Raw genomic sequence first — 19511 nt, forward strand, 5'->3', positions numbered from 1 at the left:
TCAATATTGAAAAAAAATAGAATTTCGGCAATGTGATAAACAAATACAATTTGATAATTTTTAATACATTGTTTTAGTTTTTACCTTTTTTTTACTTTAATTCTTTATTTTTTAACCTAATCAATACTTTAAAAATATATTTTTTGGGGGATTAAAATTAAAGCTAGAACAAGATATGGTGTGTACAGTTAACTACCGTTAAATGTTTAACAATTGGGTGACTAAATGAAAAAGCCTTAAAAATTGAATGACGAAATTGCAAGGATTTTATTTTGGATGACCAAAATGAAAGTGCCCTAAAAGTTAGGTGATCAACTAGTAGTTTACCCTTAAAAAATGATAATATTGGTATTTTTGAAAAGCGAACCCACCCCACCTTTTCCCTCCTCTGTTTCTCTCTCTTCAACTCCAAAGTTCCATTTTTTTTTTAATTTTCTTTTGCCGACCAAAAAAAAAAAAGCAAGAAAAAGGAAATGAAAGAATGAAACTTTGATGAGTTAACTCACTCACCAATCTCGCTCTTTGTCGGTTTTTGGTTCCTCAACTGTTTGCAAAATGCAAGACCTCTTCGGATCAGTTCGCCGTTCACTAGTGTTCCGTGCAACCCCAGACAATAACACCCAAGAAAATAGTCCTCCATTGGCAACTACAGCCAATGCCTTTGTTGAAAGGATAAATTCTTGCATCCGCAAATCAAGGGTCTTCTCCAAGCCTTCCTCTCCGTCGCCTTCTCCTCCTTTGATCCGATGGCGCAAAGGAGAGTTGATTGGTTCCGGTGCCTTTGGCAGGGTTTATATGGGCATGAATCTTGATTCCGGAGAGCTTCTTGCAGTGAAAGAGGTTTCTTTTTTAGTTTCTGTACTTTTTTTGGTGAATTTTGGATTCTTTTTGGAGTTTGTTTAATGGATTATAGTTAAATTGTGGTTCAAAATTGAAACTCTAAAATGAGTTAGTAATGGTTTTTAAGTTAGGGTTCTTTCTTTTGAGTTGTTTTTTTAATGAATTCATTGATTTTGGGTTTTTGTTTAATTTTGTTAAGTGATTGTGATCTCAAGTTAGTGAAATGAATTTGATCTCATTTGTTTCTTGGCTTTTGTTGTTTAGGTGCTAATTGCAGCAAACAGTGCTTCAAAGGAAAAAACACAGGTTTGATCTTTGAACTAGGTTCTTTTTAATTTTGAACTAAAAAAAACTTATATCATAGTAAATAGTGTCTTTTACATATGTAAAAGGTTTCATTTTTCAGAAAGAGGTCTGTGAAGTTAGCAGCCAATGAAATGTATGGTTATCTTGGTGTATGAAGTTTTGGATGTTAGAATATAGAACGTTTCCACTTACCATAATCGGTATTAATTTGTCTTCTAGTTATTAATTTGATGAGGCATTGCCATAACATGACGGACCTTGATTTGCTTATTGCAATGTAAGTAGGCTCATATCAGGGAGCTCGAGGAAGAAGTAAAGCTTCTGAAGAACCTTTCGCATCCCAACATTGTTGTAAGTGATGACTGCTTCTTTATATATTGATGATTGAATTCCTAAAGCTATTGCTCTTTTGTCATTGAGACATTACTCCACTCCTTCAGAGATATTTAGGAACAGTGAGAGAGGAGGAAACTTTAAATATTTTGCTCGAATTCGTGCCTGGCGGATCAATATCATCACTTTTGGGAAAATTTGGACCCTTCCCTGAAGCTGTAAGTTTTGGATAATAGAATATTTTTAATTTAGCTGTTTTTAATGCTAAGCTTGTCTACTGATTTGTCTTAACAGGTTATAAGAAAATACACAGAACAGTTACTATTGGGCCTTGAGTATTTACACAACAATGGAATTATGCACAGGGATATTAAGGTACCTTTTCTTTTCCAGAAATTAATGTTATAAGTTAGAAAAGGGCCATAGTTTCTTTCTATCTTCTCTTTTTTTCTGATCAATAATTATTTTGTTCATTCCATCCATTGGCAGGGGGCAAACATCCTGGTAGATAATAAAGGAAACATTAAACTTGCAGATTTTGGTGCTTCCAAACAGGTTGTTGAGCTGGTAATTATGCAATTGCTCAACCTTACCCTCACATCTAAAATTTTCTTCATTTATAGAATGTACTTCTCTAAATCAATACTTATATAAAATGGCCTTTATTCTAAAAGAGACTGTGTTTTTATAGGCTACTGTGTCTGGTGCCAAGTCTATGAAGGGTACTCCATATTGGATGGCTCCTGAAGTCATTTTGCAGACTGGACATAGTTTGTAAGAATAACTTGACTCACTGTAACAATCAAATTGTATGCTTGTCTGTCAGTTCTCCCTGATCTTCTATATTTCTTGAAGCATTTAAATGCTATTAGAGCTATATTTGGCTAGTATGTGAAAAATGCTTCACATTTCGATCATTGTTTATCACCTATATTTGCTGCATGCATACTGGTTCCTTGTAGATTATAAGAATTGATACGTGATATAGTTATTTTTAGTATACTGATGTACTGAAACTGATACTTCATTTATATTCTGGACATAATTTCTAGTTCTGCTGATATATGGAGTGTTGGCTGTACGGTAATAGAGATGGCCACTGGAAAGCCTCCTTGGAGCCAGCAATACCAAGAGGTAGATCTCTTGACATTTTAAAGATTTGTTCTATGAGATGGTTCTTTCATCATTGTACTGAATATCTTTGTTCAGGTTGCTGCACTCTTCTATGTCGGGACAACAAAGTCTCATCCACCTATTCCAGAACATCTTTCTACAGAGGCAAAAGATTTTCTGCTGAAATGTTTGCAAAAGTATATATTTTTATTGATTGTGAGAGCAAATATGATAGGATATATTTTCTGGCCATTTTTCCCTATCAAATCTGTGACATATGTTATGTAATTTCAGGGAACCAGATTTGAGACCAGTATCATCTGTACTGCTAAAGGTAGTTTTGGCTTGACTGCATTTCCCTTTACCATTTGTTCATTATATTCCATGATTGTTGTGGGGTTAATATTCTCCATTTGCGAACTACATGCAGCATCCCTTTGTCACTGGAGAATCTCAGGACTCCAATACTGTTTTGCATGCTTCAGTCATGGTCAGTGCACTTGAACTGTGTTATGTTTATTTGGTTTATTTTTCATTTCCCAACTTTAAACTACTTCTAAAAGATATTTCTTTCTTTTTTTCATCAGGATAACTCTGAAATCTCTTCAGCATTACATGCCACTAACCCTGAAGGCTTGTAAGTATTACAATATGATTTTGCTTGAACCTCTAAACTACGTAATTGCATTGTCAGTTATCAAGTTGGCAAGGGCTTTAACAATGGCATCAATTTTCTTTCCAGTCAAGTTTCAAGGTGCCGTGACTCAGCAGATATGTGTAATTTGGGTAGTCTGAACTGCTCAAACGCGTTTGTTGAAAAGTTTTCAGAAAGCAAAAACTTGTGGAGAATGGACTGCAATGAAGATGATATGTGTCAGATTGACAAAGATGATTCTATGGTAAGCAAAGTGAGGCTTTGTTCTGCTTCGATGATTGATAATGTTAACGAGGTAATTACTATGCTTTTCTCAAGGGTCAGATATTTTAATCATTTGAGTGTTACAGCTCCTAATTTGCAAATCATATTTTTTTGCTCAGAGTTCTAATCCCACTTGTGGAACTTCTCATGATGGGAAGGGCAAATTTGATGAAGATCCTGAAATGGTAGCAGTTGGTTTCCCTACTACTTGTGTTGAAGGGGGAAATGATTTTTCATATACTGGTGGGCCATCGTTCTCCGAAGATGATGATGAACTCACTGAATCAAAAATTAGAGCCTTTTTAGATGAGAAGGTACTATTTTTTCAGCCCTTATGCAGTCAGTTTTTTTTTTTTTAAATTATTTGGCCTCATAGATTGTTGTGATGATGGGATGTTGATTAATACCTCAGGCATTAGAACTAAAGAAGCTACAAACACCATTATATGAAGAGTTCTACAACAGCTTGAATTTATCAGGCTCCCCAAGTTTTGTTGAGAAACGTGAGGAGACACCCCCAAATTACTTGAAATTACCTCCTAAAAGCAGATCCCCAAGTCGTGGTCCAGTTGGCACCCCTTCTTCAGCAGCTGATGCTATTAGTACAGGAAGTCCAGGGAGTAACAGTAGCAGGCGAGTGTCAAATGTTGGCAATGCTAGTGACCAAACTCCACAGGGCAATTCATCCCCTCAGCATAGTGATTGGAAAGGGCTTCTAGTTGATGGCCAGCCAGAACCAAGCAGCCCAAGGTTAGTCCATAGTTGATTGGTTTTTTGCCTGCCCTTATTTGAATCTCTGTTATGGAGTAGTCTTAAATGAAATCATTTGCTATTTGCAGTTTAGTCTTCTCTGAGAGACAGAGGAAGTGGAAAGAAGAGCTTGATCAGGAGCTTGAAAGAAAACGAGGTAGATATAGTTGGTTCCTCTCTCCCTCTTCCCTTTTACCTTTTTTTTTTCCCCACTTCCACATATTGCTCACTAATGGTTGACTAAGGTAACTTTTCAAGCGAATTTACTATTTTTTTCATTTATATTACAAACAGTTCACTAATGTCTTGCTCAAACCAAATCCTGAAGCAACTGTGGCCCATGCCTGATAATTCCTCGAACAACATAGCTTAAGATTTGCCTTAAATGGAAGCTTATCTGAATATGTCTCTAATTCATGTTTTTACAGTTGTATTGCCATAATATTATAGTATAAAATAGAAAATGTCTCTCAGCTGGCTAGCAAGTTTGCCTTGAGGTAGTATGTATCTTCATGGTCTATACTCCATAAATGTTTGCAGAGATGCTGCGCCAAGCAGGTGTGGGAGGGAAGACTTCTTCGCCTAAGGATCGAGCATTAAATAGGCAAAGAGATCGGACAAGGTTTGCATCTCCAGGCAAATGAGTGCATGTTGGAGCAAACAGCACCTCCTGAGAAGTTCTTACCAAGAGTTCATCATACCTTTACATTCATGATGAAAATGACCGCGACAAATGTCACTGTTCAACCAGGAAGATTTGCCATTTTAAAGGCCTAGTTGATGTTACTCAAACATAATATATAAATAGTCATACTATAATTTTCTTTCCATTTCCCCCCTATGGGTGTTTTACTGGTTTTTGAGGGGTTTGGTATATGCTTCCATAAGCTTGTCTGGTGCATATATTTGTATTACTGATGTAGAATAATAATGATAAGATTTTGTGATTTGAGATATGGAAATTTACCTGCCTGTGCTACTTCACATAATATTCGTCCTCTTTTTTCTGGCCAATGGATGTGTAAGCCTTGAAAAGCGTTGTTATTAACATTTCAGGCCAATTAAACCAAAGAATCAGACTCTACAAGAGTTACTTATAGAATCTTACACAAGCTTTTACATCAATCAATAAAATGGAGAGAGATAGAATTCACACATTTCACAACCATGTCAAGAAAAGTCTGTTATTGACATTGTGAAATACTTAAATATCTTTTACAGTTTACTTAAAGACATACTGATAAATGAATAGAAATGTCATAATCTTTATATTCTCCCCGTCGAGAATCTCTTAGGCATTAAAACTGGTCGCTGTTTCATACCACTCATTGGACCATCACTTTTTTGCAAACCTTTTCTGCTCTTCAATGGTGACACCAATCTGCTAGCCAAATGGGAAGGTGAAAATGATCTACCGTCACTTCTTTGCAAAGTTTTTCTGCTCTTCAATGGTGAAACCAATCTATTAGCCAATCGGGAAGGCGAAAATGATCTCCGTAGCTTCGAAGCAGTCGACATCTTTGGTGATTTCTTGCTCATGTTCATTGATCTCGTAGGGGATAGAGAAACCACAGCTGGGCTCTTGATCTTGACTTGAAACTTTGAAGCTGAAGGAGGAGACTTGATCAAAAACTTATGTGGAGTTTGTCTATTTCTTGCAATCACTGGAGACCTTGTCTTGCAGAACTTTTGTTGCTTTGAAGCTGGTGTTGAACTGAACAAAGGATTTGGGAATAAAACAGTCTTTTTAGCCCATGGCCTATTCCTTGGTGACACCCTATTGGCCATAAGTCTATTGTTTTCCTTATCAAGATCCTTGAATTTGGGAGAAGAAACCTTGAAGTTGATCCTGGAACGAGCCCTTTGAAGAGATGGAGAGTCGGACTCGGTTCGAATCAGTTGTAATTTGTTCTGTTTCTCCCTCTTTCTTCTAGCTTTGAGTTCAGTATTTTCAGGCTGTTGTTTTTGCTTTCTATGTTCAGTCAATGGAGTCTTTGGATCCTCAACAGTTATCTTCTTAGTTTTGTTATCAACAGCTGCTAATATCTCTCTTGCAAATTGACTGGCTTGTAGGATTTCTCCCACTGTTTCTCCTACAAGCATTGCAGGCAATGACATCCTCCTCCATTCACCTACATTAAAAATTGAAACAATCCAATGAATCACAAATTCAAAAGAACATTTATCAAGTGAGGAGCATTGTTCCAATACCTCTTGCAGTGGATGGAAGCTTGCCAATTGGTGATTTCCTTGGAGAAGCATTCTTCATCCTTTATAAGCAAAAAACCAAAAAAGGCTCAATCTTTTTACCATGGTTTTAATAAAGACAAAAAAAAAAAAACCCCCAAATTTGAGCATTACCTCAAAGACTCTTGCTTGCACCTAAGACTAGTTTTCAAGTAAGCCCTAGTACTCCTAGGACTTAGTTTCACGCCTGATATTACCTTTGTCCCTCCTGCTACTGTATACTGCAACTCTTGCAATCTTGCCATACATTTTTCCACCTTCTCAAACCCCACAAACAATAAACAAAAATCCCCAAAAAAGCAAAAAAATAAAAATAAAAAAATGAAGTGACCAACTTTACCTTCTTTACAGTTTCTCTGAGTAGGACAGGATCAAGAGGAGCCACCACAAGTTTCCTTTGCTTTGGTGGGGTTCTTGCAACCATTATTACCAGGAAGAAAAGAAATTTCAGCAGCCAAAGAAAAGAAGCTTAATAATAATAATAAATGTGGGTCTTTTTCTCAGCTCCGCTCCTCCTTTACTTTGTCTATCTATATACCCATCAAGGAAAGTGAACCTGAAACTTTGGGTTCGTTTCAGTTACTGTAGTTCTCTCTTCAAAACTGAAGGAATTTTCAAAATAGCTATGTTCTAGAGGATATGATGAGAGAAGTGAAAAAAGTCAAAAGCTTTTGGGTTGGAGATTTGAGTGGTGCTGGGTAACGGATCTCTTTTTTGCTTGTGCCAACGGTCTAATAATCTTTCCATTTAAATCAAGTAACAATAATAATAATAAACGTATATCCTAACGGCTACTAGTATTTCCATTTTTTTTCTCTATTTTTTTATTTCTTTTAAAGCCTCGTGGCCAGTATTTATCTCTTAACGAGATCATCGAATGCAAAAGACATAACATTGATAATAACATGGTTGAATTAAGTTAAAATTTTGTTTGTTCACACTTCACATAATTAAATAATAAAATATATTTTAAATTTAGTAAAATTAAAAAATAAAAAAATAAATTTAAAGATTTTGCATCATTAATAAAAGATATCTTTAATCCATCGTATAAATATAGATTACGTTGACTTGTTTAATGAAAATAAAATAATATGTTTTGGTTTGTTTGAAGAGGAAAATTCTAGCAAATTTGTAAGAGATTAAAAGAATTGATGTTATTCAGTGACTTTGTAAAAGATTCAATAATTTTAATAATTTACTTATAAGGAATTTAGTATTTATTAAAAATTTTATAATGTTATAAGAAACTAATAATTTTGTAATAGCTTTAGTAAATATGCAAGAGATTCAGTCAGTAATTTTACAAGAGATCCAATGATTTTACAATAATTTTAGTAATTTACATTGTAAGAAATTAGTAATTTGTTGAAAATATTACAATGTTTTGTAAGAAATTTGGTAAGTTTATAAGATATTCAGTAATATTATAAAAATTTGGAGATTTTAATATATTCAGTAATTTTGTAAAAAGAAAATCAATGATTTACATTGGGAGGATTTTAATAATTTCCTGAAAAGTTTATAATGTTATAAGGATTTTAGTAATTTTTAATTAATTGAAAACATTACAAAGATTCAATAATTGAACTTATTACCTACTTAACAAGTTATAAGTTTGAAAATTTTATTTTGTAGATCATTTTTACCATATTATTTAATGATGTTTTAGCAATTTTTTCATGTCATTTATACATAATTTTGGTAAAAATTTTTAATCTTAAACCTTGAATCCTGAACCTTGAACTCTAAACTCAAAGCCGAATCCCGAACCCAAAATTAAATCCAAATCCTGAACCCTAAATGAGTTTAGGGTTCGAGGTTTGAGTTTGGGATCTGAAGTTTGATATTTAGGGTTCAAGATTTTGAGTTAGAGGTCAAGAGTAAAAAAAATTACTATGTATCAATGGCATGAATTTTTTATTATTAAAATGTCATTAAATAATTGAAAAAAGATCATAAATAATATAATGAGGAGAGTTCATAAAATAATTTCTCATATAACTCACTATAAACTATTTTTAAAGAGCTGACAATAAAACTCTCGCTTTAAACAATATAAAGCATATAATATAATGCTAATTTATAATTAATACTTAAAAGTTTTAATATTGGTTTTCTTTTTTCTTTTTAATTTTGAAGCTCAATAACAAGAAAATTTGTAGTTAAATAGTGGACTATAATATTTGATTATGGAAAATTTAAATTACAATTATTTGATGGATTAAGTGATAAAAATTCGATGTTAAATAAAATTGAGTTTGAGGCTTGTGGTTGGAAATTAGTAAAATTAACAAAGCTTTTTTCTCTATTTAGAGGATTGATATGATTTTATTAACAAAATTTTATTACTACTCTATGTAATTATCGAATATCCAAAATTTTATAAAATAATTTTGAAGAAAAAAAAAGTAAAATACAAACAAGAGAATGTTACCTAAACTATTGCCAATAAGAAGTCACCAATTATTTTAATGCTTAATTTGGTTATTGAATTATGCATATTTTTTTACTTTGGTAATTAAAATTTTTTTAATTTTAAATTGGTACTTAAATTATTATTATGTTACTCGGTTTATTTTTTTTTGTAACAGCGTTAAAAAAATGGTTGTCACGTGACACCAACTAAAATGTGTCACGTGACACATCCAACCAACTACAATGTGCCATGTGGTAATTAAGTTTATTTAAAATAAAAATATTAAATTTAAATTAAAAAAAACACCTTTGTAGATTTAGTCCAGATTCTCCAATTTAATCATTCTTTCTAAGCCCTTATACTTTTCAACTTTTGAAATTTTTGTCTTAACGCAAATAACAATCGTTAATCTATTAACTGGATTTTTAGTGAGTAATATATGAAAATAACAAGTTGACATGACATTACATATATTATAATATGTTTGGGAAATAAAATTTTGAAATAGCATATCTTAACTTAATGAATTTAATAGTTATCATTTGGTGAGGCTTGGAATTTAAAATTTGAAAAGTATAAGGACAAAAAATGAGATTAAAGTACGATTAAATCCCCAACTTTCATTAAATACAAGGACTAATAGGATAATTTAACCTATATTTAAACTTAGACTAGGGTAAATGTAGAATAAATCAAGTTTAATTATAAAAATGAACCTATAATTTTAAAATTCAAAATCTGAAATTGAGATTTTTTTTTGGGTACATTTACGATCGGTTCACACACTTATAATAAAAGTAAATTGTTATCAACTCACACACCATAAATATGATTTTTCTCTAATTTGAATTCACGACGTGATTTCTTGAGTTAAACACCTAATGCCTTAAACCAAAAGTTAGGGTTTAAACTTGTGAATCGATGAAATTCTTTGTACTAATTAATTGGGGTTAAAAACTTATGATTAATATATTTTTTGCCCCTACATTTGATAATTAGGTCTATTCTGTTACATGTATTTTTTCTTTAATCCACTTTACTATATGAACTTGATAATTATATCTATTTTAGTCCATGAACTTGAATTTCATAAAAATTTAATGATGTGACATTTTAAGATTGTATCATATTATCAATTAATAATTTTTACAATTTAGATAATTATGTGACACAATTTCAGATAGTCACATGGACTAAAATGAACCTAGTTATCAAATAAATATATCATAATGAATAAAAAATACAAATACTAAATTAGACCAAGTTTAGAGTCAAAAATTAAAATAACCCGAAAAACTACCCGAATCCAAACTTTAATAAGAGAGATGAAGATGAAATAGCCGTTAGAAACAGCTATGTCATCAATCCGACGCCTCACGTTCGTTCATTTTTTGAATTCAAAATCTAATCCAACGACTTCACTTTCTCGCTACCTTTCCTTTCTCAGAATTCCTCCCATCTTTATCTCTTTTGTCTCTCAATTTCTTTTCTGGTAATCGACTTCTTGTTTTTTTTTCTCTAATGGTTGAATTGTGCTCGGAGAGTTGTCACCAGATCGTTATCGATAAAGGTTAGCGCTTTTTTTCCCTCTGCTTTTCGCTTTCGATTTTACTTATCGAAATTTCTGATTTGTCTAAAAATTACGTGTTTTTTTAGACCAAACAGTGGAGAATTGCGAGTCAAAAGCTTCTCCAAACGCTGTCAGAGGTTCGTTCTTTCTTTCTTGATCTTAAAGAAAGCATGTAGGCAAAAATTTGAAGAAATCTTCGATGGATTGGAAAGAAAAATTAATGATTTGAGACACTTTAAATGTTTGAAACCCTAGAAAATGCTTACTTGGATTAAGATGATTGATGAGTATTGTGACTTGCTTGTCTAGTTCAAAACTTGGAATATCTAGCATATTAAGTTGATTTTAAGCTTTCTTTTCAATTAATTAAAACTTTTGACAACAGTTCCTAAACCTTCCGAATGGCCTGGAAAACGTGTTGTGATTCTTCGGTCTTATTTTATTGGTGCAGTTGTATGCTTCAAATGTTAATATTTGGGACAAAAATTCTGTTCGTTACTTGTATAAATTAGAATACTAAGGTAAATTTTTGGCTGTTTCTTAGAATTATTTGAAGAGAATACCGATTCCATGGATGAAGATACTTTATCCAACATGAATCCAGAAATTTCTCCGGCTGAGGGGCCAACACTTCCCATATTACAGAAAGTTATTAATTTGAGCAACAGTGTTCAGGTAAAACAGAAAAGGCTATTGATTTTCATAAACTTGATAACTTTCTTGTTTATGTTCAGAACTAAATAGTGGTTCAAGAACTTGAATTTGATAACTTCCGGTGCATAATGTCATAGCATTTGAAGAAGGAGCACGAAATCCTGTCTAACCAAGTGAAGTCTTTTCCTGGTCATGACGTAGTAGGAACTCTTCAGCTCCTCAGTAAGTACTACCCAATAGATTGAATAAAATACTTATTGGTTCTGTTCTTTTTTTTTTTTTGTATGAATGGCTTTTCGCTTTCCTGTTTCATATAGATGATGAATATCAACTTCTGAAGAAGAAATACCTAGATGAGTCGTCAGAGAGGAAGCGCCTATACAATGAGGTGATTGAGCTTAAAGGAAACATCAGGGTTTTTTGCAGATGTAGACCACTAAATCAAGCTGAAATTGCCAATGGTTCCTCTTCCGTAGTTGAATTTGACTCGTCCCAGGACACTGAGCTACAGATAGTTTCTTCAGATTCCAAGAAGCAATTCAAGTTTGACCATGTATTTAGGCCTGAGGAAAGTCAAGGTAACCTGCGTCCTTTTGACTGAGTTTACTATTATTATCCGGGATCTCTTGAAAGTTTGCTATAAATACTTTTAATTATCTGCTTTTTTTTCCCTTTATGCAGAGGCTGTATTTGCACTAACTAAACCCATTGTGACTTCTGTACTGGATGGCTATAACGTCTGCATATTTGCTTATGGGCAAACTGGAACGGGGAAGACATTTACTATGGAGGGAACACCAGATAATAGGGGAGTTAACTATAGGACATTGGAGGAGTTGTTTCAAGTTTCTGGAGAGAGAGGTGGTGTAATGCAATATGAGCTATTTGTCAGCATGATGGAGGTCTACAATGAAAAGATAAGGGACCTTCTAGGAGAAAACTCCAACCAGCCTACTAAACGGTTAGTTCCTAACGTTAATTTGTGTGTAGTTGGCTGCTGGTTGCAAAATACACACTTGTATCTATCTTGAGCAGCAGTAACTTTTCGTTTAATGAAGAAAGAAATCCATTAGCACAAAGAAACTATTCCTACGGGCAATCCATTATGATGACATCGTTGATACTGGAAAAATAAAATAAACCTCATATTTTCTGATCAATATATCTGTTAAAACGTTTAAGAACCCCAGTTTTTAGAGTTTGAAGTCCATTATGTTGATAAAGGTTGGATGTCAAGCAAGCAGCTGATGGGACACAAGAAGTTCCAGGACTTGTTGAAGCTCGTGTTTACAATACACAGGAAGTCTGGGAGCTGCTGAAGTCTGGGAGCCGGGCCAGATCAGTTGGAGCCACTAACGCCAATGAATCGAGCAGCCGTTCTCACTGGTAATACCTTGTGTTTGTTTTGTTTCTGAATTATGTGTATGATACTAGACTTTTTGTGATCTAATAACCGGAAATTTCTACATTGGCTGAGAAACTAGGGAGCATCCAAACATATATGTTTTACTAATAATGACAAAAAATTTGTCTCTTGCAGTTTGTTGCGTGTAACTGTAAGGGGAACAAATTTAATAAATGGCCAAAAGACTAGGAGTCACCTGTGGCTTGTAGATTTGGCTGGCAGTGAGCGTGTGGGAAAGATTGAAGTCGAAGGTGAAAGGTTGAAGGAATCCCAGTTCATAAATAAATCTCTCTCTGCGCTTGGAGACGTGATTTCTGCCCTTGCATCCAAAACTAGCCATATTCCTTACAGGTTTCTCTCCCCCCTATCTCACTCTCATGCACACACGATATATAAGCTCAACACGTAAATTATGTATAATATTAACACTTTTACTCTTGCTACTTTTCCATGAAACCAGGAACTCGAAGCTCACGCATATGCTACAGAGCTCTCTAGGTAAGTTTTTACCCAACCATAATTTCACTTTGATCCCCAAGCCTAATGGCAAACTTCAGAAAGAGGTTGCTAACTGAATCATGAAATGCAGGAGGAGACTGCAAGACTGTGATGTTCGTCCAGATCAGCCCAAGTAATGCAGACCTTGGGGAGACCCTATGTTCATTGAATTTCGCTAGCCGAGTTAGGGGGATTGAAAGTGGTCCTGCCCGCAAACAGGTGGACCTTGCTGAGGTTTACAAGTATAAGCAAATGGTATGACAAATTGATTGAAATTTAAAAATCCCCTTTCCCTTCCAACTTTTTGAGTGGACTCCTCAATTTGACCTTTGGAATTATTCATTAACAGGCAGAAAAGCTAAAGCATGATGAGAAGGAAACAAAGAAGTTGCAGGATAATGTACAGTCCTTGCAGTTGAGACTTGCTGCCCGAGAACATATCTGCAGAAATCTCCAAGAAAAGGTAATTATCATTAAACACTACCAAAGCCAGTTGCTTTCTGAGATGTAACTATTGTCAGCGTAACTTTTATTTATTTGATGACAGGTTCGTGACCTTGAAAGTCAATTAGCGGAGGAACGGAAAACCAGATTAAAGCAGGAAACAAGAGCTTTTTCTGCTGCTGCGGCTGCTTCTACTAGATCATTTCTTAGACAAGAAACAGAGAAGACCAAAATGGAGAAAAAACCACCACTGGTTCCAACAAAACTGAGGCAACCGTTGCGAAAAATCACCAATTTCATGCCTCCAGCATCACCTATGCCAACCAACAGAAAGACGACTAGAATTACCATGGCATCAGTACCAGAGGCTAAAGAAAACAACCTCAAAACCATGATGGCACCAAGACGTAATTCCATTGCTGTCAGACCACCAACAACCACTACAGCAGTTCGTCAACCTAAAAGGCGAGTATCAATCGCCACCTTCCGGCCATATTCACACATGACAACACCGCTCCGCAGCTCTACTTCTGGTTTCAACCATAGCAGTACAATGGATAGACCATCGTTGATGCGGGATCCAAGGAAGGCAAGGTATTCAAGATTGTTTTCTCCATTGCCAAAGCTACCTAACCCATCGGAGACAACACCTGCAGCCATGAGAAGCAGTAGCAAGTTCATGGGAAGTCCTCCAATGCAGGTGGGTTCGTGGAAGCCGAAGCATCCGACCGTGGTTGCTTTGCCAAGGAAATCGTTGGTTTGGAGTCCACTCAAGCTCAGGGGCACTCAAAGGAAGCAATCGTTTTTGCCATTACGACCTTCAGCTGAGAGGGAATGATACCTAAATAACAGCAAATATGCTTCTCTGCTGCAACATTTCATTCCTCTATTATATGGTCCACTATGGTGTTCCATTTATCCATGTTTTAGGCTCCTTGTCTAGAATTTACATGAAGCTGATAATCAGTGCCTCATATTTTATCTAAGCAAATGCATAATTGTAAAATTCTTGTAAAAACCATCATTTTAGTGAATTTTGGAATCTTAATTTTTGTTATTAAGCTTCGATTCAAGTAACATATGATACAGTTTTATTCCATCTGATAGACGCCAGTTTTGGATTTTGTTACTTTAAATCAAACACCTATTGCGGTACTAAAGCGCAAAGTTTTAGACAATCTATACTATTATTAACTTCTTAATTAGGTTGGTCTCACTAGTTATTAAACTTTGACATTCATACTTTACTTAGTGATGGCAATGGGTATGGCCACTTCAAATTTTGCCTGTCCCAATCCCACTTTATACGTCCCAACTTTGATCTTAAAAATATTTAATTTGCTCTAGACTCAAAAGTTAATTATATATCTAACTCAATCCGAGTTCAAATTTTTTCTTAAAATTATGCTTAATAAAATTTAAAAAAGTTGAGAATTCGGATCACTTCCCATTGAGTTTGATGTGTTTTATTTTTTATTTTTGTGCTTAACATTGAATTTGTTGTCTTCATGGTTTACTTTTTGAGTTATTATCATTTACAACAAAGATATTATTTGAGATGATTAAGTAGATATATATTATGACAGTGAAGAAAAATTAAAGAACAAAAATGAAAATGAGACTTGAGAAAATAAATTAAAAAGAGAGGGAAAGAAATTAGTGTGAAATGAAAGTAAAGGTGATAAAATGATATAGGAATTCAATTTTGTAAATATCTCGGGGTAGGATGGTTTCATTTTGAACCCAACTCAATCATTTTTTAAAACTAATTTAACCTGAAACTCGATTTAAAAATAAAACAATCCTATTGGATTAAATCAACTCGGAATTTATTGGTTTTGAGTTTTTTTTGTCAACCCTATACTTAAAAACTATTCTTTTTAAAAATTAACAAATATTTTTATAATAATATTTTTTTATAAAAAAAAACAATTTAAACTTAGAATATACATTAAACAACTATGCATGTGAATTTTTTTCCCGAAAGAGCACATGTGAAACTTGAATCATATTGACGAGGGTTATGTGTATATATAAAAGGAGATCAGAATATCAAGGTTGTTTAGGTCGAATTGGACAGAGAATTAGCCAGTGTATCAATCTGGAGAAGAGTATTGAACCGGTTGATCAGGAATCAATACGGACCAGTTGAATTGGAGAAAAAATCGATTGAAATAGCGGTTGAACTGGTTAAATAGAATTTTTAATATTTTTTTAATGAATTATTTAATTGAATCTGGCAAATTGATTGAATTGATGGCTTGACCGGTTTGACCATCGATTTAGTTTTGAAAACCCTACCTTAATATTTCAAGGGTTAATGTAACTTTGTACCTTTGAATTGGACAATTAAGTTTATTTTAGTATTGCACCTTTTTTTTTGTTCAATTTGATATTTGATATTGATAATTAGATTCATTTTGATCCTTGACAAATATAAAAGTGTTAATTTCATATATCAAAGTGAAAAAAAGTAGAAATACGAAAATGAACTTAATTACAAAATTCAAGGGCAAAAAAATATTAACCCTTATTTTAAAGATAAAGACGTCTTATTTATAGATGTTCTGTGAAGGTGTGAGATAGTGGCAACAAAGGATTCGTCTATTTCACACCTCATATTTCGATACCATTAATTAAATTTTAGAAAGGAAAATAACACCTTCCAAATTTTGATAAACTTTGCTTTACCACCATTTGTGAGTTGATAATTTCTGAGTTGTACTTTGATGGCTGTTGCAGCAGCTAGCTGCTTCAACAACACTTGCTTCATTACTTTGAAACCCAATAGTTCAATCTCAGCCACCAACTTTTCCTTATCTTTTTCTTATCCAATCTTCAACGGCTGCAATGGGATTTCAGTGACCAGAATTGGGTCTAGCTCAAAAACATACGCCAAGTTTGAGAAATTTCAAGGTGACCCTTCAGAAGCTGATGTTGAAGATATTATAGTATCTTCTCTACAAACCCAGGAACAAACTATTGAAGAATAAGAAGATGATGACAGGTTTAAATTTGTTTTCATTCCTTATTGGAGTTTGATGAATCAGTTTGATGTATTTATATATATTGGTTTCTCTTTGATGGATTTCAGTTGTTTGCCATCTGGCTTGGAGGGTGCAGTGAGGCAATCAGGTGAAGCAAGTGCCTTGTTTGTGTCTTCAGGAGGAATGAGAGCTATTGTATGTGCCAATTAAAGATATAATTTAGTTTATTGAATTGAATGCAATTTTTGAAGATTGATAGATTGTTTTTTTTAACAATTTTACAGGTTGAGCTCCTAATTCCCCAGTTACAGTTTCTTGATGATGAAGGTGCTCAAGCTGAGCTTTGGGAATTATCCAGAGTTTTCTTGGATACACTTATGCAAGAAACTGGATGTCAGGTTAGTTGGAATTTCATGCAGCTTAAAGTTTAATAACCCTAGAAAATTAGAAGCTTTTTTATGTTACTCGGAGTGGGGTATGATTAGGTTTTTCCAAGTTTTGCTATATATTTGGAGGATTTTGGAGATCGTATCTCCATATTTATGTGTTAGACACGAGTGTCGGACATAGGTTTTTCAAGAAGAACAAAGAGTCCGAGCAATGCAGTAGATTCTTGAAGGAATCAAGATCAGTTTTTTGTATACTGTTTTGATTTTTAACACAGAGACCTTTGAATTGCAATTCTTCCATTGTTAATCAATTTTGACATACAATATCTGGTGAATCAATTTTGATTTTCAGAAAGTTAAAGCTATATTTCCTGATGCTGGAGCTGCTGCATTACTGAAATATCGATGGAAAGATGCTGCTTTTGGATTTGCCAGGTAATTGCTTCCAATAGTTCTTTTAATCATTCAGTTTGTTAGCGAAATTCGTACTGGAAACTTTATTGCAATTCTTTAGTGCTTTTATGGAACAGATGAGTAACTCAAGACTCAGAAGATAACGTTTCAGCTTTGCATATACTAATGCAATTCATGCTTGTGCAATTCTCTTTTTATGTTTATCCAGTTTGAGCGACCGGAAGCCGGTAGAGAGCCAAGATGAGATTATAGTCATGCTTGTTCCTGATTACCAGATGTTGGAGCGCGTACAGAGAATTGCCTCGGAACTATCAGATGATCCGGTACCAATCTAACTTTGCTTTATATTGTATGTGATGCAGTGTTTTTCATTCATTTATTTCCTGTTCTAATGATGCGAGGACTGTATTCGTCTTCCTTAACCCCCTTAGTTTCATTACCTTGTTTGATTTGCAGAAAATTATTTTGTAACTTAGGTTTTCTTTGGTGGTGATTCAATGCTATATGTATTGCAATCAATCACAATACGAAAACAGTCACGACTGCAACTGGTTACCCTTTTTATTGTGTCAATGGTGCCTTAACATGTATTGAATTTATTTTTTGTCCCAAATTTTTACAAGGGAAAGACTATGCATAAATGCAACTTAACTGTTAATATTCATCATTAGCCAGTTAGTTCATGTCAAATAATTGCATCAAATTGGTATCTTTAAATGGTATAGAAATATTTGTTAAATTGAAATCATAAAAAGTACTGTTTTTTCATCATAATCTTTTTTCGAATGTTGGTAGCCTAGGCCTCTTGTCATGTGGAATCCGCGTCTCATAAGCGAAGATGTTGGGGTTGGGGTTAATGTTCGACAGCTAAGGCGATACTTTTTAAGGTAAACCTTTTAGTATATTTGCATAATGATGTAAATTTTTTTGTTTCATTTTTCTTTCATTCTTGTACTTTATTTTGATTTCTCCCTTCTCCTTGTTAAAGTTCATAAGAAGTTTCATGGTATATTATCCGGGTTTTTTTTTCTCTATAAAGCTTTCGTATTTGACATTTGTACCTTGCACTTATTCAAACATAGGCATAAGGATATGGTCTTCCTAATATAATTGGAAAAACTTGGAAAAAGATTTAGTATGCCAATTATGAGACACATGCCCCGACTCCCAATAAGTCGATTTAAATTAACTTAGCTCTTTTCTTAACTAAATGTTAGGGCATCCACCTCCACCATCTGTTTCTTTTTGAGTACTGAACTTGAATTATATTTAACAATCATTGGCTTTCATTTTGTCCCTAGCTAGTTCATTTCAGCCCACGTTCCATCTAATCTTCCCAATCTAATGTGAAATATAAGGGAATCCTTACCATCCCAGGCTAGCCATTTGTTTCATCTCGTCATCAATCATCTATATTTTTGAATTGTTAAACTATCATTTAGTGGTTATATTCGCAGTAATTAGTAATAAACTCTATATCATTTGTCTTGCAGTTCTTTCACGACCGTTTACTCAATGAGACCTTTGGCAGCTGGTGCTGTGTTTAGGTGTTATCCAGGGTAAGACTCGTTTAAATTTTGTTACAGTATTCATAATATCAACTTGGTTAACTCTTAATTTCTTGCCTTTCCATGCTTGAAGTCTCTCTTTTATTTTCATTTCCAGATTGTGGAAGGTGTTTTACGATGATAAAGACAGGCTTGGAAGATATTTGCTTGCAAAAGAACTTGTGAGCCGTCCCGATGCAGAAGAACTTGAGGTTAATTTGCTTCCCAAACTTCTAAATCTCTCTGGGGAAGTTTGGCATAAAAATGGAAACATCTTGAACTTTGTTTCATCTTTTCAGATAATATTCGGAAATGCAGAGGAGAAGTCCGAGCAAGGTCCATCGTTTTTTAGTCAAGCTGCAGGCATTTTCTCTTCACTAAATCGATTTGTGAAAGCCATTTCAAAATAATGTCCTGTTAGTCCGTTTCTTTCAAAATTGTTCGGGCTTAATGCATTACAGTTTTGGCTTTGTATGTCTTCTCTAGCAACTGGCATGTACATTGCACTATAAGGTGCAAAAAAGTATTTTATGATACAATCTGCATTCACATATATTTCGAGGATCTTATCCTCATACCCACGTCTGAATATGCATCAGAGAAAAGTGTCAAACATGGTTACTAACATAGGTCTCCATTAGAACATTCCTCTCTTGTAGTCGGTTTTCGGCCAAGA

At 34.0% G+C, this 19511-nt stretch overlaps 3 protein-coding genes and 1 pseudogene across 4 annotated transcripts; 3 read left to right on the forward strand and 1 right to left on the reverse strand.

Annotated features, from left to right (window-relative positions):
• Nucleotides 1-387: 387 nt before the first annotated feature.
• Nucleotides 388-5223, forward strand: LOC107887352 (mitogen-activated protein kinase kinase kinase ANP1). Its single transcript, XM_016811557.2, has 17 exons — nucleotides 388-840; nucleotides 1105-1146; nucleotides 1432-1497; nucleotides 1587-1697; nucleotides 1774-1854; nucleotides 1969-2046; nucleotides 2171-2253; nucleotides 2532-2613; nucleotides 2689-2789; nucleotides 2887-2926; nucleotides 3023-3082; nucleotides 3180-3229; nucleotides 3335-3542; nucleotides 3631-3825; nucleotides 3924-4261; nucleotides 4351-4418; nucleotides 4802-5223. The coding sequence occupies exons 1-17, from the start codon at nucleotides 556-558 to the stop codon at nucleotides 4903-4905; spliced, it is 1992 nt and encodes a 663-aa protein (XP_016667046.1). The 5' UTR covers nucleotides 388-555; the 3' UTR covers nucleotides 4906-5223.
• A 208-nt stretch (nucleotides 5224-5431) lies between these two features.
• On the reverse strand, nucleotides 5432-7248 carry LOC107887359 (microtubule-binding protein TANGLED). Of its 2 annotated transcripts, XM_016811567.2 has the most exons (4): nucleotides 6849-7248; nucleotides 6623-6765; nucleotides 6473-6531; nucleotides 5432-6393 (listed from the first exon to the last, which is right to left on the reverse strand). In XM_016811567.2, exons 1-4 carry the CDS (start codon nucleotides 6930-6932, stop codon nucleotides 5528-5530), a joined length of 1152 nt encoding a protein of 383 aa, XP_016667056.1. In that variant the 5' UTR covers nucleotides 6933-7248; the 3' UTR covers nucleotides 5432-5527. The 2 variants fall into 2 exon arrangements, with proteins under 2 accessions (XP_016667056.1, XP_016667064.1); XM_016811575.2 differs by lacking the exon at nucleotides 6623-6765 and having other exon boundaries at nucleotides 6849-7007.
• A 2940-nt stretch (nucleotides 7249-10188) lies between these two features.
• LOC107887375 (kinesin-like protein KIN-14S) lies at nucleotides 10189-14555 on the forward strand. The gene is made up of 12 exons (XM_016811586.2): nucleotides 10189-10497; nucleotides 10584-10634; nucleotides 11042-11172; nucleotides 11289-11373; nucleotides 11469-11729; nucleotides 11833-12112; nucleotides 12376-12537; nucleotides 12692-12907; nucleotides 13017-13054; nucleotides 13146-13309; nucleotides 13404-13517; nucleotides 13602-14555. The coding sequence occupies exons 1-12, from the start codon at nucleotides 10449-10451 to the stop codon at nucleotides 14334-14336; spliced, it is 2286 nt and encodes a 761-aa protein (XP_016667075.1). The 5' UTR covers nucleotides 10189-10448; the 3' UTR covers nucleotides 14337-14555.
• A 1544-nt stretch (nucleotides 14556-16099) lies between these two features.
• Nucleotides 16100-19388, forward strand: LOC107887382 (uncharacterized; annotated as a pseudogene).
• The last annotated feature ends 123 nt before the right edge of the window (nucleotides 19389-19511 follow it).

Source organism: Gossypium hirsutum, chromosome A11, assembly GCF_007990345.1.
Source record: "Gossypium hirsutum isolate 1008001.06 chromosome A11, Gossypium_hirsutum_v2.1, whole genome shotgun sequence".
Taxonomy (NCBI): Eukaryota; Viridiplantae; Streptophyta; class Magnoliopsida; order Malvales; family Malvaceae; genus Gossypium; species Gossypium hirsutum.